A 27,850-nucleotide genomic window follows, 5' to 3' on the forward strand; every position below is an offset into this window, starting at 1 on the left:
AACAGATTCTGCAGAAGAATACATGTAATTTTCATTAAGAAAATTTATGCCTCATTAGCTTTTTAGAATTCTTTGCCCAACAAATTCTAATAAAGATTATTTAACAGGCATATGGTTATTGGTTTTCCAAAAATCTTTCCGAAAGCATAGTTCACCCATCAATGGCTCTCAGATAAATCTGAGGGTCTCCAAATGGCCTAAAAATGGGTAAAAAAATAGGAAGCAAAGAATTGAAACAGTTTTCACAAGGGAAGAAAGTAAGGCCACATCGGTATTAGCTTTGGTGCTATAATTTTGATCTTGTTTCCAAGTGTCATTAAATTGTTCAGGCTATAGAAAGGACTATATCCTCCAAAATTAATTAATTAATGAACCCAAAATGGAGTGAGATTCAAGAACTTTTTTTTCATATATCGGTAGATAATGGCTTATCTTCTTAACATGAAAAGATTCACTTGAAGAGAATATCAGCGGTTTATTAAAAGATTGACAGTAGCAACTGTGAAAATGACAAACTCTACATCGGGTGTCTTATGGCAATTTAAAAATTGCAACATCACTATATTCAAAGTAGATATCAGACTAAGAGTTATCAGACTGCCTTTGAATGATTAGGAAGTATTATTTCTGATTGTTTTGGGGGAAGTTAGGAATTGATGAGAATATACTGATGAGTATAATTGAGTTGGGAGGGGAAAATTTTTAGCATATGTTTGTTTTATTTTTAACTATACCTTGTGTTTGTTCCGGGAAGTCGGGGGTGGGTGGGTTCTGAAGGGTGGGGGGAGGGGTGGGGGGAAAGGGGGGGAAATTTTGTAAAACTTTTTCAATTAAAAAAAAATTGCAACATCAATATGCAGTAGAGCTTATTCTCAAAATATAATATATATTCAAAATATAACAGAGCCAGTTTGGTCTAGTGCAGGGGTGGGCAATTAATTTTTATCAGGGGCCGCATGAGAAGCCTGAATTGTGTCAGAGGGCCACCAACTTTCTTTCATTGTAAAATACTTAAATTAAATATTTTGAATACGGCATTCGTTATCAACTTTTCTTTTCATGGGGTGTGCCGACATCTTGGGGATAACCTGGCGAACAGCATCACCTTCACTCACACACGTGTATATGCGAGTGAAGGTGCTACGTCTACGACGTGCATAATGGCACGCTTTTCAAAATAAAATTTCAAAATAAAAGTTTAAAAAAAAGTTTAATTTATGGTGTTTATGATTGGCCTCACGCGGGCCGGACAGGGACGTACAAAGGGCCGGATGTGGCCTTAATTTGCCCAGGTCTGGTCTAGTGGTTAAGGCACCAGGCTTGAAACTGGAAGTCTGGGAGTTTTAGTCCTGCCTTGGGCCTGAAAATCAACTGGGTCAGTCAACTCTCAACCCAATCCACCTCAGAGTTATTGTGGGGAAAATAGGAGAAAGAAAGAATATTAGGTATATTCCCCCCCCCAAGTTATTTATAAAAATAATAAAGGTGGATAAAGAAGTAAATAAAGGCCTCTGTGGCTCAGACTGGTAAGACAGTCTGTTATTAACACAGCTGCTTGCAATTACTGCAAGTTCAAGTCCCACCAGGTCCAAGGTTGACTCAGCCTTCCATCCTTTATAAGGTAGGTAAAATGAGGACCCAGATTGTTGGGGGCAATAAAAGTTGACTTTGTATATAAATATTCAAATAGAATGAAGACTATTGCTAACATAGTGTAAGCCGCCCTGAGTCTTCGGAGAAGGGCGGGATATAAATGCAAATTTAAAAAAAATGCATTGTAATTGTAGAAACCTTATTGCAAGGGTGTCCAAACTACGGCCCGCGGGCCAACTGCAGCCCGCGGGTCAGTTTTTTTTGGCCCGCAGCAAATTCTGGAAGTATAATTTAAAATGGCCCTTTTCGCGCTGCGAGGCTCGCGGCTCCTCCCCATGGGCGGGGAATAATGAAGGGAGGGGGCAGAGGAGGCGGCGAGCGGGAAAGAGGCTGCTGGCCGTGCCTGCCCCCAGCAGTTCTACCCTCGCCTTCCTCGGGCCGCCATCGAGAAACAGGTGAGGAGGGGTTCTGTCCTCGCCTTCCTCGGGCAGGGAATAACGAAGGGAGGGGGGGAGGCGGCGGCAAGCGCGAAAGAGGCTGCTGGCCGTGCCCGGCCCAGCAGCTCTGTCCTCGCCTTCCTCGGGCAGGGAATAATGAAGGGAGGCGGCGGCAGCGAAGAGGCTGCTGGCGTGCCCGGCCCAGCAGCTCTGTCCTCGCCTTCCTCGGGCAGGGAATAACGAAGGGAGGGGGGGAGGCGGCGGCAAGCGCGAAAGAGGCTGCTGGCCATGCCCGGCCCAGCAGCTCTGTCCTCGCCTTCCTCGGGCAGGGAATAACGAAGGGAGGCGGCGGCGCGAAGAGGCTGCTGGCCGTGCCCGGCCCAGCAGCTCTGTCCTCGCCTTCCTCGGGCAGGGAATAACGAAGGGAGGGGAGGCGGCGGCAAGCGCGAAAGAGGCTGCTGGCCGTGCCCGGCCCAGCAGCTCTGTCCTCGCCTTCCTCCGGCAGGGAATAACGAAGGGAGGGGGGGGGAGGCGGCGGCAGCGCGAAGAGGCTGCTGGCGTGCCCGGCCCAGCAGCTCTGTCCTCGCCTTCCTCGGGCAGGAATAACGGCGAGGGGGAGGCGGCAGCGCGAAGAGGCTGCTGGCCGTGCCCGGCCCAGCAGCTCTGTCCTCGCCTTCCTCGGGCAGGGAATAACGGGGAGGCGGGTCGGAGCCTCCGCGAGCGAGGCGACTTAAGCAAGGCAAGGAAGGAGTTGGGGAGGCGCGTGGAAGAACAAAAGGATTTGCGGAGGTGGGGATGGGGACTGAAGGGGTGGGCAGCGAGCAGCCCGCGCCGCTTTTCCCCGCCAGTCAAGAATGCGCCGCGCAAGAGGCAGCAAGGAAAAAAAGTTTTCCCGTAGGCAAAAAGATGACACGGGACGCGGATTGCTGCCTGGAGCTGTCACGTGGCCCAGGTGGCCAGGGACGCCTTTCCACGCAGACCAGGGTCGCTTAAAGCGGCCTGGAAAGACCCACTTGGGCGCGCAGTCAAGAAAATCAAGAAAAAAAGTATTGTACATTACTTCCTTTATCAATCAGCTTGCTGACATTTGCAAAGAAAAGTATAATCAAAAAGTATAAAACAGTAGTCCGTAGTGCAATTTTGTGACTGGATCAATTGAGGTGCCACTGAAGGTGTCTTCTTACTCTTGGTCTACAGAAGCCACCTTCTGAGGTCACACCAGGTCTCTGAACATGGGTTTTGTAAGGCTGACACAGGGCTGATAGCGGAAAACTCAGGCAAAATTGTCTTTGCGTGGTAGCGGTTGTGTGACTGCAGAAAGTACCCCCATTTCATATTCCTGTAAAACACAACGTCCGCAGCTTGCAACAGGGTGGACGTAAAGCCCGTCTTGACTCAGACACAGCAAATTGAGGATGTAGTTTGGCATCAGACTACATCAGACTGTGTTTGGTCCTACACAGAGTTCTTGATCTCTGTTAGAAATACACACAGTAATCATGTGTCAATATGTCACCTCTTGTGTGTGGCCCGGGCCACACATTAATTTACTAGGCTTATATACTGTTTGTTGTCCAGCCGCATGCCTTTCTGAATAATTATATTTAAAAATATTACATTAAAAATCAACATAACACAAACACACACGTACACAAACATAGAGATACACACGCACATATATATAACTCACACACATATAGTATACTTAAGCCTAAACTGTGCATAGGGACTACCCAGACGGCTGAAAAAAGTGATTTCTGACAGGTTCTCACACTTTTGACCAGTCCTCACACTTATGACCGGTCATCATTTATGCCTGTTGCAGCATTTTGTGCATAAGGACTACTCAGAGGGCTGAAAAAGTTATTTTTGACTTGTCCTCACACTTTTGACTGGTCCTCACACCTACAACTATCTTTACATTTTGCACCCTATCTTGTAACCGTGGTGAAGAGAAGCAGTTGTGAAATGAGTGATATGGTTGTTAAAAATGCTGCAATGGGCATAAATGTGAGGATGGTCATAAGTGTGAGGACTGGTCAAAAATTACTTTTTTTAGCCCTCTGAATAGTTTCTATGCCCATAGCCACATCCACTCAGTCACATGAGCAGTTAGCCACGCCCACCAGTCACATGACCACCAAGCCACACCCCAAAATAAGCCATGCCCATCCCCCCCCCCCCCCCGGCCCGGGCCTTTGCTTATTTTTCTGTATTTGGCCCTCACTCAAAAAAGTTTGGACACCCCTGCCTTATTGTATTGTTCTGTCTTGAGAAAATAGTGGTAAGAAGTAACAGCAGATGCCATGAAGTCAGTGGCTAGATAAAAAACATAATTTTTTTAAAAAGGAGAGATTTGGTATAACTTGTAGTGCTTCAGAGTCATTGCCAATAAAGTACTTGGGGCAATCCCATAGTATCAGTCTGTATTTCCTTCAGTCTGCTGCATCTTTTTTCAGGATTGTGTGGCTGTCCAAGGAAAGTATATCTTTGGTTTAAAGGAGGCATAGATAGATGCCAAGTACCTTTTTGCTCTATTTTCTGGTCCACATATTCCAAATACAGAATTTAGAAGACAGAAAGTCTGCTCAGACCAATGTTTAACTATCCTGCAAAAGATAGTGTGTGAATTAGTTCTCAGACTGATAAAGCATCAGTTATCAAAACAACGAGCCAATGCAGGCTTCCCCAGCTTTAGAAAAGGAGCAGCCCACCCTCCCCTCCAGCCTCTCTATCAAAAGAACCAACACAAAACTATCCAGTATTTTGTATCTATATCTATCCAGTATCTATATAGAAATACCTCATTTTAAAGTAAAGGACTTCCTGGAAGTCTTATAGCTTCATCTTTCTAGTAAATTCCTCCAGCTCTGTGTGGAGGGAAACCAGACAGAGAGTAGAGAATGGAGAAACTACAATTAATTGGATAATGATAATCACAAAAAGCAAAGACCTGCAACTGCACTAGAACAGCTTGCATCTTGCAACAAAACCTTTAATATTATTCAGCAACATCTGCCAACCCAGGTCCTTGGGAAGGACTTCTTAGATAGACAAAAAAGCCAAGGATAACAAACAGCCTTTTTGTCTAATCTTTAGGAAAGGAACTGAAAACAAAATATGAAGTGCTACTTTGGGGTCTGGATATCGCAGTCAGCTGAAAACAGCCTTCTCAGAAAGGGTATTATAAGAAGCAGCCAAAATGGTTTGCCCGATCTGAGGAACAGCTAACATTTAGAACTAGGTTGAGTTGAGAAAAGCAATAACAATAAGGACCAGGATTGCTGTTAATACAACTATTGACAGGTTTAGAAAAAATGAATCATTATCCATTTTCTTTCTTCCTCCATAATTTATTTATTTATTTATTTATTTATTTATTTATTTATTTATTTATTTATTTATTATTTTAATTTCTATACTGCCCTTCTCCCAAAGGACTCAGGGCGGTTTACAGCCAGATAAAATAACAGATACAAAAATTAAAAACAAATATTAAAAGACTAATTCAAAATTTGGCTGAGAACTATAAAAATCCAATAAAAGCCCCATTAAAAACTATTAGGCCAGTCCTGCACGATGGAATAAAAATGTCTTCAACTCGCGACGGAAGGTCCGGAGGTCAGGGAGTTGGCGAATCCCTGGAGGTAGCTCGTTCCAGAAGGCTGGAGCCCCCACAGAGAAGGCCCTCCCCCTGGGGGTCGCCTGCCGACGATTGTCTGGCTGACGGCACCCTGAGGAGACCCTCCCTATGGGAGCGCACTGGTCGATGGGAGGCTACTGGTAGCAGCAGGCGGTCCTGTAAATAACCCGTTCCTATGCCATGGAGTGCTTTAAAGGTGGTAACCAACACCTTGAATTGCACCCGGAAGACCACTGGAAGCCAGTTCAGCCTGTGCAGGAGAGGTGTTATATGGGAGCCTCGAGTTGCTCCCTCTATCACCCGCGCGGCCGCATTCTGAACCAGTTGGAACCTCCGGGTGCTCTTCAAGGGGAACCCCATGTAGAGAGCATTGCAGTACTCCAGGCAGGAAGTGACGAAGGCGTGAGTGACTGTGCATAGGGAATCCCGGTCTAAGAAGGGATGCAACTGGCGTATCAGGCGAACCTGATAAAAAGCTCCTCTGGCGACGGCTGTCATATGTTCTTCTAACGACAGCCATGCATCCAGAAGGACGCCCAGATTGCAGACCCTCTCCGTGGGGGCCAATGACTCGCCCCCAACAGTCAGCAATGGAATCATCTGGCTGTACCAGGATGCCGGCATCCACAGCCACTCGGTCTTCGAAGGGTTGAGTCGGAGCCTGTTTTTCCTCATCCAGACCCGCATGGCCTGCAGACACCGGGACATCACTTCAACGGCTTCGTTGTGGTGGTTAGGGGTGGAAATGTACAGCTGTGTATCATCAGCGTACAGGTGACACCGCACCCCAAAACCACGGATGATCTCACCCAGCGGCTTCATATAAATGTTGAACAGGAGAGGCGAGAGAACCAACCCCTGTGGCAACCCACATAAGAGACGCCTCGTGGCCGATCTCTGCCCCCCTGCCAACACCATTTGCGACTAGTCAGAAAGGAAGGAGGAGAACCACCGAAAAACGGGGGCCCCCACTCCGAGTCCCCTGAGCCGGCGCAGCAGGATACCATGGTCGATGGTATCAAAAGCTGCTGAGAGATCTAATAGGACCGGGACAGAGAAGCAATCTCTGTCCCGAGCCCTCCAGAGATCATCAACCAACGCGACCAAGGCCGTTTCCGTACTGTAACCAGGCCGGAAACCGGACTGGAACGGGTCTAGATAGACAGTTTCATCCAGGTACTGGAGGAACTGTTGTGCAACCACACTCTCAACAACTTTCACCACAAAGCGAAGGTTGGAGACAGGACGGTAATTTGCTAAGACAGCTGGATCCAGGGAGGGCTTCTTGAGGAGGGGCCTCACCACCGCCTCTTTCAAGGCGGTAGGGAAGACACCTACCTTCACAAAGGATTCCATTAACGGAGAGTTTATTGCTGGGAATCGTAGATGTGGAATTAGACAAATCTGTAGATTTATAAGACTAGGGTTTTTTTCTGCTTATTACCAATGACAGTTAAATAATTTAAAGCAATAGAGTTTTGAAAACCAGTTGCTTTCAGCCAAAGAGAAGAAGGCTGCTAAGTTATGATGGTTATAATTAAAAACTTCCTAGAGCAATAGATTGCCTAGTGTCTGAAAAATATTGCTGGACTAGACAGCTCCTTGTGAAAGCCTGTTTGGTGTAGTAGTCTAAGCACTGGGATAGAAACCGAGAGACTCTACTTGGAAACTACTTCTGGACTTTTTGCTCAAAACAAAAAAAAAATAAAACTTTTGGTGCTTAGAATGATTTTATTATAGAAATGGTTTGAAATGTAAAGCAAAAGGGGTTTGATATTTTACTGCATTGTAAAACGTCGGAAGTGCCCGCTTTTTTATTCTTTCTCTTTAACACTTTTCTTAATTTAAAATATATAATACTAGTAAAAAAACTAGGATACCATAAGTTCTAGACCTGCCTAGGGCACAAAACTAGCTGGATGGCTTTGGGCCAGTCACTCACTTTCAGCTCTAGGAAGGAGACAATGGCCAACCATTTTGAAAATCCCTGCCAATAAGACTGTGGGAATTAGTGTAAGCAGTCACCAGGAGTAAAAAAACTGAGTCAAGGTGTGTGTGTGCATGCATGCACACACAAACACACACATACACACACACACATACTAAAAAACAGATATTTAGACTGAACTCTTCATGCATTGTTTACAGAGGTTCCTTTGAATGAACATTGTTATTTATTTTTCTATGTAATATTGATCTGTTTGAAATATCTAACTGCTGAGTGAACTGACAGGAAGATGACAATGAATACAGGCTGGGAATTGGTTTTGTTATGGAAAAGAACACTCCCTTTGTTACTTAATAGAATTATAAGAGCAGAAATATAATAATTGGATATCAATTTTCTAAAATATTTAAGTAAAAAAATTAGCAGGGATAGAGTGGGAATATTAGCAGTGGGTACTTACTTTATAACCTTTTAAAAGGCAGCAATTATTAACAGTGACAAAACAGGACGCACTATAAAAATTAACCCATATTTTACAAGATCCGCCGCTGTGAAGAAGCAGTTAAATCTTTCCCCATAATACTCCTTGAAAAACCTGAAATGCAACAGTGGGTTAAGAAAGTGTTCTCTGTTCACCCAAACCTTAGGGAATAACAAATAGAAAGAGAACATGCTTGTAAAGTTTTTTGGCCTCAATATGACTGTTGTTAAACCTATAAAATATTGGCTGTCAAACAACTTTTGCCATGTGTACATGTGAATCTGACAACTTGGGTTTTTTCCCTGCTCAGTAAGGTTATTATGGCTCTTGTATGCCTATTACAAAACAATAACAAAACTAGCCTTCCACTGATGCAATAGCTGGTTGCTGGATTTCTTTTCATGTGCATAAGCAAATTTGTGTGCGCGCAGTAAACATTTGAAATAGTAGCCTTTTGACTGTGGTGCAGTGCACATCCTAAAAATTCACTAAATTTTGAGGTAGCTCTTTCTAACTTAATCTGAATTAAATCTCAACCTCAACAAACTGCTATATTCAAAAACAAATATATAGTCCCTTATTTCCAGCAGTTAAAGAAGGTTTTCAATTTGGCCAATTCTTCCTGAGCAAAATGGAAATGTGGAATTCAGGAATCTGAATAATATCTATGAAACCTGGAAGTCTGGCACAGCTGAGTTTGTCTATCAGACTGCAGCTTTCTGTCACGTTCTGGGATTTATGAGAGACAAGAATGGCAGCCCCAAATGGCAGCCCCAGCACGGTTGGCGATCCAGGGGCTGACACTTTCTTTGTGGGTTGGGCTTCTCTTCAGTCAACAGTTTCACAGGAATCTTGTTCAAGATCAAATGCAAAAGTGATATATTATACAAATATTGTATTATATTATTCGGGGGCATGATGGCTCAGCAGTTAAAGATGCTGAGCTTGTCAGCAGGAAAGCTGGGTTTGAGACTCAAGCGCTGCAAGACTGCAAGCGCTGCAAGACAGGGTGAGTTCCCGTTACTTGCTCCAGCTCCTGCCCACCTAGCAGTTTGAAAGCATGCAAATGCAAGTAGATAAATAGGTACCACTTCGGTGGGAAGATAACAGCATTCTGTGCACCTCGGCGTATAGTCATGTTGGCCACGTGACTATGAAAATGTCTTCAGACATCATTGACTCCCTCAGCTAAGAAACAGAGATGAGCACCACCCTTAAAGTCACACATGATTGGACAGAGGAAACTTTTACCTTTATCTTTATTATTCAGTGATCCATTTGTTTGTCTTCTTGGCTATCCATGGAATTCTGAGTCTTCTTCAATACTAAAGTTCAAAAGCATCAATACTTTTTTTTCTATTCTGCTTCTTAGAAGTCCCAACTTTCACTTCCATATAGTGTCACAGAGAAAACCACTTCCTCCATGATTCTGAGCTTTGTAGGTATAAACACATACTGACAGCTAAATATTATTCCCACTGCTTCTCTTCCAAGTGTTAATGTATTTCTTGACTACTGCTCCTTGACATTTATCAATAGACCTTACAGATCCTTTGCATTTTCAACTATTAAGAGAAGTACACAGCATAGCAGGGGTTATTGATGTGTCTTCCTTCAATTTTAAAACCACACTCAACGTCTTCCAGTCCAGCTTCCCTCAATATATATTCCACATATAATTTGAATAAATAAGCCAACCTGGGGCCATTCTATTTCACCATGCTCTGGCTGAACTGTGGCTTCCTGACCTATGCATAGGCTTCATATGAGGTCAATGAGAAGTTTTGGATTTCCCATTTTTCTAAGCACATACCACAACTTGACATGATCAACACAAAGACCTTTCGACAATCAGTGAAGCTGACTTTGACTTTCTTAATTATCCAGCCTATATCCGCACTATTGCATTCTAAAGGCAGCCTGAACATTTCATATAGGACTCTAATCTGCATTGGATAGTCCTAAGTATTATTTTGTTAGTGTATGAAAATAAGGATATTGTATAATTTGTACACACTGTTAAATCTCCTATCTTCGTTATTGGAAAATCTTCAAGACCAGATGGTTTTTCTCTGATATTATCTTCCAGGAAATGTTCATTAAGCCATTAACTCAGGTAATGAATGAGATCCGATAACATCAAGTTCTTCCTCCTTCACATCAAGTGTTTTATTTCCTTGATTTACAAAAAAGTACATAATACACCTGTGCCCAGAAATGTATCTCTCTCTATTGACTTTTACAGAAATCCTCATAAAGAGATTAAGTCGTCTTTTAAGTCACAAAGGCAATCTTATACATGAGGGTTAATATAATACATTATGTGACGGAAATGAATGGTTTAGAAATAGGAAATATCCATCAATCTTTTGGATGCTATTGATAAACCAGAGAAAGAAGGAAGCAGCTATAATCTTTTTTGTTATGGAAAAAGCCTTTGATAATTTGGAATGGCTTTTCATATTTACAACTCTGAAGAAGATGAACTGAGACTCATTTTTTCCATGACTACAGACGATTTAAAAAACACAAAACACTAAGATAATGATAAATAAAATTTTAGGAATTAAGCTGACAAATCAATAAAATTAATTAAAATTATATGCGGGTTATTATTGCAGTTACTCATTCAAGGGATTCTCTAATGTTAGGAATGGAACACATACAAAGTTATATCAGAATATCAAATTAATAAGAAGGATTACATTGGACTTCTCTGAAAAAATGCTACTTTTAAAAAATTTGATATCTGGGAATTTATTTAACAAAAAATAATGTATTTAATTAAAAAAAACTGTATTCAAAAACATAGTAAGAAACTTTTTAAGATGAAGAAAACTAAAACGGACTAGAAGAGCAACAGTAAAAAATGAATATTTTATCAAGGGTGAACTTTGTACTTCATTTTTTTCCAATAGGAATTGAAGACAATGTATTAAATTGAGTGCCAGAGACAAATAAGTGAGCGGTCAAATAAAAGGCCAGGGATTACGTTTATGGTTTTTAAGAAATGGAATAAGGAGGTAGATTAGTAAAACCAAATTTCAACCTATAATTATTATTAATTAAACTTGTTTTAAAAAACTTGTGTTTCTTTTTTTAGGTTTTATTAATAATACTTACAAGGTTATGTATTTTATAGTTGTGTTCTCTGGCCTTGTAATAAAGGTTTGATTGACTGAAATTTTAATCTTTATTACCAAATTAATTGTATCACTTTATGGATGGGTTGTTTCTTTTGAGGGAGCAGGACTCCCAGATGGTGTTTGGCTCAATAAAGCCAGAAGTGCTCAACCTATTTGATCATAAAACGAGTAGTAAAAGTATGGAATATAGGGGGGGAAATCAATCAAAACCATCTTCCCTTGCTTCAGTAATATTATTTTCATCTAAGTGAATACACTATCCCAAAAAATGACCATTGGGGGGGGGGAAGTGTCTGTACTGCAAGAGCTAATTATTAATAAAACAAAGGTGAAATCTTTTGAGGTTCTTTCTTCAGAATGGTCAGAATCACCTTATTGATTCCGGTGACTTCAAATAAGCAACCTAGTTCAAAAGGAATTACAAAGATAAGAATACTAAGAGACTTGACTGAATTTGACAAGCTTCTAACTTCAGCGGGGGCTTATTTATAAGTTATTAGTACAAGATAACAGGGACACGGTGGCTTAGTGGGTAAGACGCTGAGCTTGTTGATCGAAAGGTCGGCAGTTCAGCAGTTCGAATCCCTAGTGCCGCGTAACAGGGTGAGCTCCCGTTACTTGTCTCAGCTTCTGCCAACCTAGCAGTTCGAAAGCATGTAAAAAATGCATGTAAAAAAAATGCATGTAAAAAAAGCATTAAAAAATGCCTCTGTGGCTCAGACTGGTAAGACAGTCTGTTATTAACACAGCTGCCTGCAATTACTGCAGATTCTAGTCCCACCAGGCCCAAGGTTGACTCAGCCTTCCATCCTTTATAAGGTAGGTAAAATGAGGACCCAGATTGTTGGGGACAATAAGTTGACTTTGTATATAAATATACAAATAGGATGAAGATTATTGCTAACATAATGTAAGCTGCCCTGAGTCTTCGAAGAAGGGCGGGATATAAATGCAAAAATTTTTTAAAAAAATTAATTAAGTAGAAAAATAGGGACCTCATTTGGTGGGAAGGTAACAGCGTTCCGTGCGCCTTTGGCGTTGAGTCATGCCGGCCACATGACCACGAAGACGTCTTCTGACAGCGCTGGCTCTTAGGCTTTGAAACGGAGATGAGCACCACCCCCTAAAGTCAGGAATGACTAGCACATACGTGCGAGGGGAACCGTTACCTTTACCTTTAGTGCAAGATAACTCAGAAACCAAGTTAAAGATGGTATGATTAATATCGATAATAATAATCGATACGCAGCAATAGGAAAAGGAATGGAAAACAAATATTAAAGATACTGTGAAAGTTGCACTTAGAGAAAAATAGTACAAGATCTTTTATCCTCAGTATTGTCTGCTAAAATGTATGAATTTGTTTACTTTAATAATTCAGAAATGCACTAATTAGATCAGATTTTTTGTCATGTTTGGTGTTAGTGTTGTAAATTTTGGAAGACAATTTATTGTAGAATATTTTAAAGATGGAATTATCTTTCTAGGCAGTTGTTTTTCTATCAAACATTACCAAGCTTTAATTCACATGGTATACTAAGCTCATTCTGAATATATTAACAGTTACTAGGACACTTTACAGCATAAAAGAGGATGGCTTACTGTTTTGTGCACTCATATTTGAAGAAAAAGTCTGACGGAGAATTTAATTGTAAACTGTGCATGGATTACAATTGTTCATATGACCTGCATTGCGTCTGAAGTTAGATATTTTAATATACCAATTCCTGTTTGATTCATTAAATTAAGAAGTTTTAGATGAGATCAAAACCTTTGTTAATCCTTAATTCGGATTTATAATTCATATTATAGCAGCTACTGTTTTAATTACTGAGCATCAATTTGACTTCAATAGTCTTCTGAAGTCTTCAGTTGATAAAAGATTTTTCAATATGCAGCACTAATTTAAGGTACATTGAATTTTTTCTTTTTATATTGTTCGTAAATCTCTTTTTCTTCCTGCTTTTCTCCCCCACCCTTCTTTTCTTCTTGATTCCACACCTTTTAAATAAATAAATGAAAAAAGAAATAAAAAGAGAAGGGCAGAGTGCAAACCCAAGGTAGTTAATATCACCAGGGGGGTGATACCGTCCTCTAGAAAATACCCAATGAAGAGGGAAAATGCTTCCTGTCTATCAAACACTGAATTCTATTGAGGTCAGGGGTCAGAGAGACTGGGATGGAGTGTCCTGCCAGATTGTTTGGGATTCCTCCATTTTGCTGAAGGTTTCACTAGCTTCCATCTGAACTGTCTCTAACATTTGTATACTGTTTATTTATAAGACTTTTGATGACTTCCGTAAAAAAAAAAACATTCCAGCATTAAATCTATTGATGCACTCAGTCTCTGAATGCTCTGTGTAAGAAAACAGTGTTCACCAGTTTTCCTGAAGGACAGAAAGTGAGATCCAATGTGAATATGGAGGCCAGCAGTTTCCAAGTAAAGGACAGGCTGGTGAGAACATGTCTCTCTGGGTCTCTGCCTGAATGTAGATCTGGCCTTGGGAAAAGGCAAAAGAACAACGAATCATTAAGAAAGGAAAAACAGCAACTCAGTCCTAAGAAAATAGAAAGCACCAGAAAGAAATTCAAAAAAGCCTTGATTTTTTTTGGTATTAGGTAAGGCAGATAGAATTTCTAACTTTCAAGATTCTGTTACCCTACAATGTTCAAGAGCAGGGATCTCCAATCTTGGCAACTTTAAGCCTGTCGGACTTCAACTCCCAGAATTTCCCAGCAGCAAATTTCCCTGGCTGGGAAATTCTGGGAGTTGAAGTCCGACAGGCTTAAAGTTGCCAAGGTTGGAGACCCCTGTTCAAGAGCATTCCTAGAATCCATGTTGCTTCTGTTACTTGACCTGGCCTGTTGCAAAGAGCTAACATGGCTTACCGATCAGAAGCAGGCATCCTCTTCAAGCCCGATTCCTTTGGGCCCAGGGGTCCCAGGGGTGACAATAGCTCAAGCATTGTATGATTTATCTCTTAAAGATTCCACATTCAAAATGGAAGTAAAAAAGAAACCTTCAATTTACTTGAGAAGCACACTTCAGAATTTAAATATTATTTTATAAACAGACAAATTAATCTGGACGTGTGCATGGAAATGGACAGGGTCTCTTCAGAAAGCTTTTTATGTAATTAAACCATCAGACCATGCTAGAAACTCATGCCATCAAATCCTAGGACTTCCTGCTGGTAGTATTGAGGAATGTGTGAAAGTTTGGCTATCCTTGTTAACCGCTATGGAATTTACCCTGTGTGAAAGAAACTTGGCTGTTTTTGTAGGGCAGCGCAAAGAAATAGTGGAAAATAAATATATATTGAGGTCTTTTGTGAAACATTGGGTATATGAGTATTCTATTTATTCAATTTATTTGCTTAGAAAAAATTGGAAGAGAAATATGACCCATTTTATATTGATGCCTCTATAATGAAGGAGAAAGTTGTAGTTTTAGTAGTTTGGAAAATGTATAAAATTAAAGCCTTCTGATTATTTATTACTGCAATTTATATGGTTCTCCTTTATAAAGAGGCTCTGAGCTGAGCTGGGGAGAGAGAGAGAGAGAGAGAGAGAGAGAGAGAGAGAGAGAGAGATCTCTTATCATTTGGTAAAAAGAGTATATGAAGGAGTAGAAGAATAAAGAAAGGAGAATGGGAAAGACATGGCCAGAATTAAATATTTAGATGCCAATTGGCAAAAAGTAAGTCTTGGGTCTGAAAATATTAATAAATCAGTAAGTTCTTCCTATAGGACTATTAATTTCGTAAATAAAAATGGTGCTTGCTTCATAATGTGTGAGAAAAGCATAGTTCTTTATTTTTTCCCATTCTGAAAAGTGAGTGAATGCCATCATAACAAAATAGATGCATATTCTGTTCACCATTAATGTGCACAGGCAGGTATCCTACAGTGAAGTAAGACCTGGGTCCAGGTGAAAGGTTTCTAGCATAACCGGTCCAAAGACATTGCAACTATTTTATGTTGAATGCATTTTCTGGCGTATGACAAATAATGGAAGATACAGTGGGGAACATTTTGTTTGAGATTTATCCTTTTCTTGGAAAGACTTCTGCCTAAAAAATATAACGCAACAGGCAACAATTCAACAAGTTTGCTTCTTTGGCCATGGCATTCAGTAATGGGGAAACCTCACTGACTAAGCAGTTTTTGTCAAAGGTTAAGTGACCTGTTTACGTGAAAAATGGTTTTGTGTAAAGCAGTGCCAAGTTTCCCTGTAAGAGGACTCATCCTCTTATTTCTTTGCTCTTGCATCATTTTGTTTATGTGGGGAAGAAGCTGATCTGAAATTGTTTGTAGCACAAGGCAGTGTTGCTGTATAGGTTTGTTTTCCTTCCAAGAAGTTTTTTAAAGGAGCAGATGCTCACATAAATCCTCCTGAATTTTTGTGTAAATGGACTATATTCTTCATATAAGTATTTCATTGAAGTGTTTTAATTCATCACTTCATTGATATTAACTGTGTATTTATTGCTCTATTTTGTCTGAGGCATGATTGCACACAAAATTCAGTTGCTGAATTTATCAATCATTTGATACAAATGGTATCAATCATTTGATACAAATGGTATCAATCATTTGATACCATTTGAATTTATTAAATTTAAAAATTTATTAAAATTTATTAAAATGGTATTTAAGAAATTTTAAAAATCACAATAAACTGACTGGTGCTGAGTAACCATGCGCGACCCAACCTTGCTCTCATAAATAGCTATTAAGGTTTGCAACATATTGTCTTACCTTATCTCGCTTGCATGTAGAAAATATGCATAAAGCACATGGCAGTCTTTCCAGTTCTGAGTAAAAGTAACAATTTGGATAATAAGAACTAGAGCAAGAGTGACAAAACTCATTTTGATTTCTTTATCATTGATTGTACTAGTTTAAGATGCTGGGGTGCTAGCAGAATTTGGAGGTTTACAAGTCTTCCAATCTGCTCTTGGTCATAATACAGCATTGTTATGTCATGTGGGAGCTGCCACGAAAGGCCAGAGAGATCATTGCATTCCAGTGCAAGGAACATTATTGTGTGTATACTACAATTCATTTCATACACTTCACAGAGTAACTTAAGCAATGAATAAATATGTAGTCTAAAGAATGGACAAATTAAACATTAAACTCGGGGTGTAGAGAGAGTGGCAAATTTTAAGATGAAAGTAAGAATGTTAATGAAGAACCGAAACTCCCAAGGAGCAGAACAGAAAGGTTTTGCAGATTATAAACTCATTTAACTGTGGCAACTCAGGGACCTCATTTTTGCCAAGTCCCTGAATTGTAGCAATCGGAATATAATTGCTAATCAGGTTACTCTTCCACTGCATTTTTCTGTTTGAACTTTTTTCTTGCAAACTCCTTATCTTATTTTTCTTGCAGACTACAAACCCTCTCAGGTGCCAGCTGGATCACAGGCTGTAAGCTTGATGTGAGGCCAGAATGTTTAATTGCTTGTACCTTGACCTTTTCTTTTTGTTTGCAGATCCTGTACTTCAGGTGCCGCTGCACATGGAAGAGTAAGTTCTCCTTCTTTTTGCCCTACTTTTTCAGGATCTATAGTTCCTAGTTTGGTGTTTGTTTTTTTATTGCACTGGAAAACAACAACTAACACAACTCCAAGCTTTTGTAGCTTCAAAATGGTTGATTATATGAGTTATTTGTTTCTTCCAGAATTATTCTTCTTCTGAAACCTTTACATAAACCTCTCAGTATTAGTTGGGGGTGGGAGACATTGTGGGATATAGCAAGAAGGAAAACCTCATTTTCTATCCTTAAAAATGAAGCCAGGAGGGAAAGGGTTAATAACACCACTTTGTTGTAAAAAGCCTAGCTTAAGGTTTCTTCCTGCTCTGTGGAGCAGCCCTTGCCTCATTCTTTACCTCTGCCTTCCAGGAGGAAGCAGAAGCTTCCCCAGCAGTTTGAGAGCTGAGGAGGGGAAAAAAAAACATAGGAGAAAAATACTAGTAATGTCAACAAACATGTAGTCGAGCAGGCTTTGCCCTGTGTTATGTTCGGGCAATAACGAGACAGGAGACCAGGATAGTGACAACAGCTCTTTACTATATGGTGAACCCAGCAACCGGGCTGGGGAAAAACCTCTCTTTATATACAGTTTAACCGGCGGCTTCAACCAATCAGCAACGTGCTTATTTCCCGCCTAAATATTCAAATATACATTACACTCCTTCCCTCCCAGAAAACACTTTACCTATATTTACATTATATTTACATATTACTTTTCGACGTAGTCACGTAAATAGGCTGGGCGTCTCCTAACCCTTTCGGACCTGCGCAGTCCATTTCCTGGGAGTGGGTTGAGCTGACCGGAGGGGCTGTTCGCTTCTCTCAACTCCTCCTCTAGGCCCTCCGGCCCTGGATTAATTTCAGAGTCGTCCCTGCTGTTTTCTACTGGAACCTGTGGGCGTCGCTGGACCTCCCGGAACTCAGATAAGTCCTGCGAATTTTCCGGGTTTGAGTCAGCTGGGGATTCAAACAGTGAATAGTCAGGGCCTGTTTCTGTTTCTATTGATTCGCTTTGTTCGGCTATGCGTTTTCGTATTTGGTCTATGTGTCGCCTCCATACTCGGCCGTCCTTTAACTCTACCAAGTATGATTTCGGCCCTGTTATGTTTAGGATTTCTCCTGCTATCCAGGTCGGGCCCTCACCATAGTTGTGTGCCCATACGCGGTCGCCTATTTCCATCCCCCTTGTTTTTCTGAGTTCCCCCTTGTAACCCTCCGGTGTATAGTTTGGATTTAACCGGTCTAGTGGACACCTGAGCTTTCTGCCCATTAATAATTCTGCTGGGCTTCTGCCGGTTGTGACACAGGGGGTTCTGTGTTGGACGGCCAGGAAAATATCTATTTTTGTTTGCCAGTCGCCTGGCTTGAGTCTGGACAATGCCTCTTTAGCGCTTCGGACGAAACGCTCTGCAAGGCCATTCGTCGCAGGGTGGAAAGGCGCCGAGAGGGCATGTCGGATGCCCTCTTCTGCTAAATATTCCTCGAACTGGGTTGCCGTGAATTGCGGGCCGTTATCGGATACTAGCGTGTCGGGCAACCCATGTGTTACAAATAGGTGCCGTAGTACTGAGATCACGGCCTCGGCTGTCATGGATCTCATGAGAATGATTTCCAGCCATTTGGAGTAGGCATCGACTACTACCAAAAAGGTTTGACCGTGGAAGGGGCCGGCAAAATCAATGTGGATTCTCGACCAAGGCCCTTGGGGTTTCTCCCATTCCCTAACCGGGACCGTTGGGGGTAGTGGTCTGGATTCCTGGCAGGCCTGGCATTTCCCTACCCTTTCAGCAATTTCCGAATCCATTAAGGGCCACCACACATAGCTTCTTGCAAGACCCTTCATCCTTACAATCCCTGGGTGACCCTCGTGGAGGAGATCCAACACCCTTTTTCTCAATTTTTCTGGAATCACCACTCGATCCCCCCATAACAGGCACCCCCCTGAGCCGACAGTTCCCCACGTTTCTTTACAAACTCTTTAAAACGCTCGCCCGGCGCAGCGGGCCACCCTCTTTGTACCCAGCCGAGTACAGTTCTCAAAGTAATGTCCCGGTATGACGCCCTAGCCACCTCCTTTGATGTGACTGGGCCAGAGTCCAGAGAGTCAATCAGTAGTATGGGCGTCCCCGGAGTGGGGTCTTCGACCGCCCCTGGTAGTGGGCATCTGCTTAATGCGTCCGCATGCCCCAACTCTTTTCCTGGCCGATGCTGCAGTCTATATGAGTATGCTGCTAAAAAGATAGTCCATCGGGTCAATCGGGGCGACAGTGCCACAGGCGTTGGGCGATCGCCAGCCAGTAACCCTAACAGTGGTCTATGGTCTGTCACAATTTCAAAATCTCTCCCAAAGACGTACTCGTGAAACTTTTTTACTCCTGAAACTATGGCTAGGGCTTCTTTATCCAGCTGACTATAGTTCCTCTCTGTCGAGGACATCGTTCTGGAGTAGAACGCTATAGGGGCTTCTGTGCCATTTGGAAGCCTGTGGCTGAGCACAGCCCCCACTCCGTAAGGGGAAGCGTCGCAAACCAATACCAATGGCATCTTGCTATGATACTGGATCAATAAACTATCGCTCGAGAGTAGGTTTTTTACTGCCTCGAACGCCCTAGCTTCTGCCTTCCCCCAAGACCAAACGGAATTTTTTCCCAGTAACTTATGTAGCGGCTCGGCAACGGTTGCCTTATTTTTCAAAAAGACCGCGTAAAAGTTCACTAGACCCAGGAATGCCTGTAGCTCTGTTTTGTTTTTGGGCGCTGGAGCCTTTCTTATTGCCTTGACCTTGCTCTCAGTGGGGTGGATTCCTTCCTTGTCTATTCTGTAGCCCAAGAACTCTACGGATTCTACCCCTATTTGGCATTTGTTCACTTTAACTTTCAGACCGGCTGACCGGAAAATGCCCAAAACTTTTCTCAACCGTTCCCCTAATTCTTCTAAATTTTCGGCTGATACTAATACATCATCAAAATAGGGGACAACCCCCGGGAGCCCTTGTAGAAGTCGCTCCATCAAATTTTGAAATAGTCCTGGTGCCACACTCACCCCAAACTGTAACCGGGTACACTTGAAAGCACCTCTGTGAGTCACAATTGTCTGGGCTTCGGCTGTGTTAGCGTCTACGGGCAGTTGTTGGTAGGCTTGTGCCAAATCTAATTTGGCAAAAATGTGCCCTTGCCCCAGCGAGTGCAGCAAATGTTGTACCACGGGGACCGGGTAAGCGCTTTTTTGCAAGGCTTTATTTAACGTTGCCTTGTAGTCAGCGCAGATTCTCACTGACCCATCAGGTTTTATTGGGGTGACGATTGGCGTCTCCCACTTTGCATGATCGACTGGCACCAGTATCCCCTGACTAATGAGTTTATCTATCTCCTTGTCAATCTTGGGCTTAAGGGCAAAAGGAACCCTCCTTGCTTTTAACCGTATGGGGGCTACCTAGGGGTCTAAATTGAAAGAAATAGGGGTCCCCTTGTACTTGCCCAGGCAGTCCTTGAACACATCTTCGAATTCGACCATGAGTGTGTCCTTTAGGTTAAAGTCACTTCTGTAGATGCCAGTCACTCCCATGCCCAACGCACGGAACCAGTCTAGTCCCAGCAAGCTTGGCAGGGTCCCTTCGACTATCGTGATGGGCAGGGTCTTCTTGTGTGGTCCGTACTCGACGCGGACAGAGGTGGTCCCTCGAACAGGGATGCGATTCCCTTGGTAGTCGTGCACTCGTAGCCGCTGTGTTTGCAGTTTGCGTTTGGCGACTTTCGGCAAAGCTTTTGCAAAAGTGTCCCAGGACATGATTGTGATCGCTGACCCGGTGTCCACTTCTAGTCGGCACGGCACTCCTTCGATTTTCGGTTTTGTGAAGATCTTCTTCTCCACGCGGGTTGCTGCACGACCGATTATCACGGTCGTCCGATTTGAATTTGCGCCCTTTTTGTTTCGACCAATCACGGGTCGCCTAGCCGATCCCGCGCTCTGATTGGTTGATTTGAATTTTCGGCGGGAAGGTTGGGGTGCTCGACAGACTTGAGCCAGGTGCCCCTTCTTCTCACACCGCCGACATGTAGCGTCTTTGAATTTGCATTGTTGACGCTGATGTTGCCCTCCGCAACTTCCGCATTCGTCCCGGTCTTCTTTGCCCCTTCTCTCGGTGAGGCAAACTCCTTCCTCATCCTCGCCGTCTGATTCGGTCTGGATTTCTTCGTTGTGGACCGGGGTTGATTTCGCGCTCACCATTGGTGTGAGCGGCTTTTGTAGGGTTTCTGCCGCTTGGGTCGACATTTCATGAGCTCTGGCTTCGTCCAGAGCGTTTGCCAGCGTTAGATTGCTTTTTGATAGCAGCCGCCTCCGCAAACGAATGTCTCTGACCCCACGGATGAGTTGTTCTAACAGCTCCTCATCCAAATCTCGGTACCCACAATCCTTGGAGGCTTTTCTCAGGGCGGCCATGTAATCGCTGATGGATTCGCCCTCTTTCTGTCTGCGCTCTCCAAATTCATAGCGCCGTACGTATTTGGACGGTGTTGGCGCGAAATGGTTCTTCAATAAATTTTGCAGGGTTTGCCACGATACCGATTGTACCGGCGTTGGCTCTGCTAGGGCTTCCGCAATGTCGATGACCTCGGGACCGCAGTGGCTCAGGAAATATGCCCTTTTGCGGTTATCTGGAACTCCTTGCAGCTCGTTTGCCTCGAGGAAGCTCTCGAAACGGGTCATGTACGTTCCCCATTTCTCCCTGGATGGGTCAAACGGCGCGGGCGGAGTGTAGCTGGCCATCGCTGCGTTTTTTTCGCACTGAGTTTGCTGGGTTCGGTTCTGTCGTGCGTTCAGCTCGTTCCTGGTTCTCTTAGCCTCGAGATCCCACCTTCGTCGCCAGTGTTATGTTCGGGCAATAACGAGACAGGAGACCAGGATAGTGACAACAGCTCTTTACTATATGGTGAACCCAGCAACCGGGCTGGGGAAAAACCTCTCTTTATATACAGTTTAACCGGCGGCTTCAACCAATCAGCAACGTGCTTGTTTCCCGCCTAAATATTCAAATATACATTACACCCTGCAAGCATGAACCAGCTGACTAAGGCACTAGCTTCAAGCAAGAGGCCACATGCCAGCCAAAAAATAAGATCAACGAAAGGAGGACCATTGGAGCCATTCCAATCAATCAGTCATATTGACCAGGACAAACTGTAGCAAAGGCCTAGGGCAGTGATGGCTAACCTTTTTGCCGTCACGTGCCAAAAGTGGGGGTCGCGCAAGGGGGGGTCACACCCAAGGGGGGTCACACCCAAAACGTAATGCGCCCTACCCCCTGCATGCGCCCCCCCCACTCCCACGCTTTTGGCATGTGATGGCACAGTGGGCCCAGTAGGCCCATTTTTTGCCCTCCCCAAGCTCCAGAGGCTTTCTTGGAACCTGGGGAGGGCAAAAATGGCCTTTCCCATCCCCCCAGAGGCCCTCCGGAAGCCAGAAACAGCCTGTTTCTCTACTTCCGGTAGGCCCGGAAGGCCTGAAAATCAGGTGGCCAGTGCGCTGGAGCTGAGCTAGGGCAATGCTCACCTGCCCACAGATATGGCTCCGCATGCCACAAGTGTTGCATGTAGGTTGCATGTAGGTTATGGCATGTAGGTTGCATGCCACAACCTACATGCCATAGGTTCGCCATCACAGGCCTAGGGGCAACACAGCAAATTGAGAGGAAATTCCACCAGCCTTGGCCAACATATGAACAGCAACACCAGCACTGAGCTTATTTACCATGCAGCAGGACTTAACAACTTCTTTCCAATGAACTAGACACCAGGCTTATCAAAGTAACCTATATGCAGATAGCACTGAGCAGTGTCACAATGAGGCTTCACTGTCTGTGGAAATGCAAGACAAGAACATACACAGTTTTTTGAAGCAAATTCCGTCTCTGGGATTCCACCATCAGAGATGAAAGAAAAATGGGTATATCTTAGCGGCAGACCCTCGAGTTCCAAAAGACTGTGATCCCAGTGTCAAGGAAGCTGAGGTAAAATTATAGTGGAAGATGGTTTGAGGTACTACAGTAGGTCCTTCTCCTAATCCAGGACCAAATTACCATCATATTTCATCTATATGCAAATAGTTATATTAATGTTCTCAGCCAATCTGGTTCAGGGAATGCCAATCGGACACAGAGTGGTCACAGATGCCAAACCTGGTGGTGTGAGGAACTCGCATCTAAATAAGTTGGTGCATTCCCTCAAAGGTGGGAAACATGCTGCTTAACCTATTGGAGCTGAGGACAATAAGATTGGTTCTAAGAGTATTGTCAGACCAGGTGAGAGTGTGATACCCACTGGTGTAGACAGCAGCATGATCTGTTTACAGAATCAGGGCAGATCCAGATTAAAGGACTTTTGGAACAAGGCCACTTGTACGATCCCTAGTAGAAATGACATAGGAGCACTCAGGATACCACATGGAAAACCCAGACATCCTGCCTCAAAACCTAGTTCTACATCCAAACGCAGGCTGGCTACCACTGAGTGCCTGGAAAGTGAATGAAAACATCTGAGCTGCAGCTTTCCAGGTCCTGCAGTAAAACTGTGAAGACAGCCAGCAATTCACCAAATATATCAATATCAATTGACTGATCATGCTGTTGACTGGTGATGTAAATCATGACACCAATATAGGTTCTTGCAAATGGCATTGGGGACAGGACTATTGTGCAGACCTGGCTCCATTAGGCATTTTGAGCTCCAGTCTCTGGACAGGCAAGGGTCATGCACAGATCCCTTTCTTTTTCCAAGGTACAAGTGTCCTCTTATTTCCAGTGATTCACTCACTATTTCTTTTCAGGGAACCTGTCGTGGTTCTCAAAACTTTAATATCTGCTCTGGTCAAATCAGTCACTTTTACCTGGATCCATTAGGTATCCGTTAACAACTATTCTGGTGCACCAAACTTTAGAGAGAAACATGGGAGTATTAGGAGCTGTGTATTTTCTCAAGATCATGTGGTACTGAGACCTTGATCCAAGTCTGTGCTAAATTGCATAAAGCCTAAGCAGTGGTGGGTTGCTACCAGTTCCCGCCGGATCGGGCAAACCAGTAGCAGCGGCAGGACGCTCTACCCACCCGCCCAGACGTCTCTGCACATGTGCAGAAGCATCCCTTGCACGCGCCCACAAGCAAACCGGTAGCAAACAAAATTGAAACCCACTACTGAGCCTAAGAGATAGTGCTCCTCAATTTCCGCCTGGCCCATCTCCTCTGTGACCCTGGCACAAACTAGTTTGTGCAGGATGCTCAGAAGAAGCTTACTTTGGCCAATACACCATAGCCAACTCGCTGCAGGACAACTTGCAAATTATTGTAATTCTTGTATTTCTGGATTGACTTTCTTTATTATTATTGGTCATGGTTCCAGCAAAAGTAATGTATTTTTTGTATTTGTTGAATTGCCTATGGCAAGCTGTCCCATGGCGAGTTGGCCATGGTGAGTTGTCGCATTCCTTCTCAGAAGACACTTCAAATATACTTTAAAGGCTGGGAGGATAATCAATAATTACTTGTCTCCTACAAAGCAGGAAAGCTGGGGAGCTCTGTGATCCGCCAACAACAGGAGGGTTAGAGAATGCTATGTTTTTGTACAGTCTGTTTCAACCTTGTCAACTTAAGATGTGTGAACTTCAATTCCCAGAATTCCCTAGTCAGTATGCTGTACAATGCATGTAAAGGGCGGCAGGATTTTATAGTAACTGTGGCTGCCATCTTCACTTTTTTGACACTCTCAGAATACCCCTAATAGTTTGTTATGGTGCCTGAAAAACCTTATGGCTTAAATGACTTCTTTCTTTTTAATGTCATTTTTAATTGAGTTTGCAACTCTTAATGGCCAGAAGTCCTTGTAGGTTGCAGCGGGCAGTAGAAAAATGAGTTAAAGCCCAAATAAATAAAACTATACAGTGGGCACAAGAGCATAGAGCAGTGTTTTTCAGCCTTGGCAGCTTTAGGATGTTTGGACTTCAACTCCCAGAGTGACTTCTGAAAAAAAATCAAAATGTCAGTCTAAGATTATGTTAAAGTATGTACTGAAAGTCTTTTATTTTAATATGAACAATATGTTGAAGTTTATTTTGCACATTACAGCTTTATTCTTGACTGAAGAGCAGTTCAGTATGGTGTTTGCTTCAAAAGAGGCATGCTGATTCATAAACTAACAAATACTAACAAACTAACAAATTCGTAAACTAACATTGATCTTCAGCAGGAATAGGCAAGGTAACTCTGGTTTGCAAGGCTGCTTGAGCTTGTATTTCAGCAACATCTGCCCAACCTGTTCCCTGTTTTACCAGAACAGCTGATTAGAAATTATTACTAAAATGAACCCATATAATTAATTTCCAAATTGAAATGTGGCATGTAGTTTGAAAGATTAAAAATAATTTGAAATCAAGTAATTTGAAAAATTACTATGTTATGTCCGTCCAAATTCAGAGGCTGGTGGTACACACAAAACCCATGGTTTAAATCAGGGCTCCCCAACCTTGGCAACTTTAAGCCTGGAGGATTTCAACTCCCAGAATTCCTGGGATATTGTGGGATATTGCTGGCTGGGGTATTGTGGGAGTTGAAGTCCTCCAGGCTTAAAGTTGCTAAGGTTGGAGACCCCTGGTTTAAATGACTGTGCTTAATTAAAAACATATTTGATTTTTTTAAAAAGGGGGCCTTATTAACAGCAGCTGCCTGCAATTACTGCAGGTTCTAGTCCCACCAGGCCCAAGGTTGACTCAGCCTTCCATCCTTTATAAGGTAGGTAAAATGAGGACCCAGATTGTTGGGGGCAATAAAAGTTGACTTTGTATATAAATATACAAATAGGATGAAGACTATTGCTAACATAGTGTAAGCTGCCCTGAGTCTTCGGAGAAGGGCGGGATATAAATGCAAATAAAAAAAAACAAAAAAACAAAAAAATAAATAAAAAAAACCTCACATCTGTTTTGTAATATAGCCATGCTCACAAGAAAATGTACACTGACCACAACTCTGCTGCCTCTTCTTTTCACAAATGTGATGCAGTAATTGCTGTTTTAATTATTTCTTCAGTCCTAGGCCAGCATTTCTTCCTGATCCCAATGATGGAAGCCTCTACACGCTTGGTGGCAAGAATAACGAAGGCTTAACTGTACGTATAATTTGATCACAAAGTAATTATTTTGTTCTCACTAAATGGGAAACCCAGCTTTTTCAGATGAACAAAGCAGGTTTATCTAGCTTGTCTTGCTGCTTAAGGGAGATCTCTTTTGACAATGTATGTAAAATTGTGATTTTATAAGGAATAACACTGGACAAGAAGCCTACATATAGTAATTTTCAATATATTTTTACCCCAGACAAAAAAGTTTTTTCTCTTTCCCCCATTATATAAACAAACCCTCACTTGACTAACATTTGGAGTTATTTTTAAGAAAAATTAGGAAGCTGTAAAACTTCTGCAAATGGTTTATCTCCAGAGATAAACATTCAGATCTGGGAGAGCTCTTCTACATTAATCATTGTTGTGAAAATTTCTATATGTCACATTATACAAGATTCAAGGGCCTATATAGGCAGTCCTCAATTGCTCCCAAATTGGGAACAGAATCAAGGAAGGTCAGAAATGGTGATTGCATGAACGTAGGATGTTGCCAGTTGCCAAGCATCCAAATTTTAATTATGTGGCCTTGGGGATGCTACAATTAATGCTACATTAAGTGTGAGGGTCAGTTATGAGTCGCTTTTTTCCATTGCTGTTGTAGCTTTGAGCAGCCCTTGTTAGTCAAGGACTATCTGCAGTATGAGTTAGCAAAAAGCTAATCTCTTAAAATACAGAGCTATGGTATGTCAATTATAAAGGTATAAATGTAAACAAAAAAAAAAAATTGCAAATCCAACAGTTGGTTGGAAGAAGAGCAAAAAGAATGCAGAGATGATGGAATAGAATGCCTCCATTGCACCTTGACTAACATGGATTCATCAATTCCACTAACATGATGATTTTTAGTATATGGCAATAGACAATTTCATCTACTGTGGTTCATAAACTATGGCTCCTTTCTTGGAATAAGATTGTCAAGCCAAAACCAAACTACATTAGGGTTTAGGAATATATATGGTCTAGGTTTCTTACTAGAAGGTTGCAGATATACTTGTTGGGAAAATACGTTAAAAGATACTGCAATGTGGAGGTATGATATTTATGCAACCTAAATAAGCCTGGTGGTCACAATAGGAAACATCTTAAGCACATATATTCTTCCTAAATTTATAGTTCTTTCTGCTTTCTGTTCCAATCAGCAAACCAGATTCATAGTACTGAAGTTGTCAATTATTCTATATGGTCTGAAGTACTGGTTTTCGCCTGGTAAAACTTTTGCATTTATCAATTCAATCAATCAATTCAGTTTATTACAGTCATAGACGAGAACAAATATAAACATTTAGTAAATATACAATTAAAAATTCTAGTATAAAATAATAAATAACAAGTAAAATCTATAATAATAATAATAAGTCTGCTTTTATGAAAATATTGTACAGATTAGGTAATTGTCTTGGAAGCTTGTTAACTGTTAGTGCCTGCTTAGGTTTATAATTCCAGGAATGGCATGTGGTAATGCATATGGTGATGCCCAGACTCCTCCTTTGGAAGCAGGGAAAACTGAATTAAAAATGTTCATTGTTGTCTTAAGGAAAATGATTTTGGCTTTGCAATAAGCCTAATAAACGCTTTGGCTTATTTTTGAATTACATTACACGTACAATATTGAAAGAGATTAATTGGATTTGGGAGCATCTTTCAATGAAGCAAGAAGAGAACCAGGCAATTAATTATAGTCTCAAGGAGATCAGACAAGCAAGCATCCAAAAATCCACCCTATTCCAGGAAAAAAATGGATGTCTGGGATAACTGCATTGGTTAACTTTAGACCGTAGTGCCTCTGTCATTGTTTTCAAAATATGTAAGGGTTAAATAGGACTCATCAGAGATTTCTACTTAGTTACTTAAGAACAGCAGCTTTGTGATGAAATAGAGATTAAATTTGGCTTTCTA

The 27,850-nt window shown here is 42.2% G+C and overlaps 1 protein-coding gene across 2 annotated transcripts in view; it reads left to right on the forward strand.

Moving 5' to 3' along the window:
• Positions 1 to 27,850, forward strand: part of ERN1 (endoplasmic reticulum to nucleus signaling 1) — a 105,998-nt gene that overhangs the window by 49,314 nt on the left and 28,834 nt on the right. For both annotated transcript variants that reach the window (XM_058169012.1, XM_058169013.1), the window contains exons 3-4: positions 16,749 to 16,782; positions 25,864 to 25,942. In XM_058169012.1, the coding sequence (XP_058024995.1) occupies positions 16,749 to 16,782; positions 25,864 to 25,942 (113 nt within the window). The remainder of the gene's footprint in view (positions 1 to 16,748; positions 16,783 to 25,863; positions 25,943 to 27,850) is intronic.

The sequence above is a fragment of the Ahaetulla prasina genome, chromosome 2, assembly GCF_028640845.1.
Source record: "Ahaetulla prasina isolate Xishuangbanna chromosome 2, ASM2864084v1, whole genome shotgun sequence".
NCBI lineage: Eukaryota > Metazoa > Chordata > Lepidosauria > Squamata > Colubridae > Ahaetulla > Ahaetulla prasina.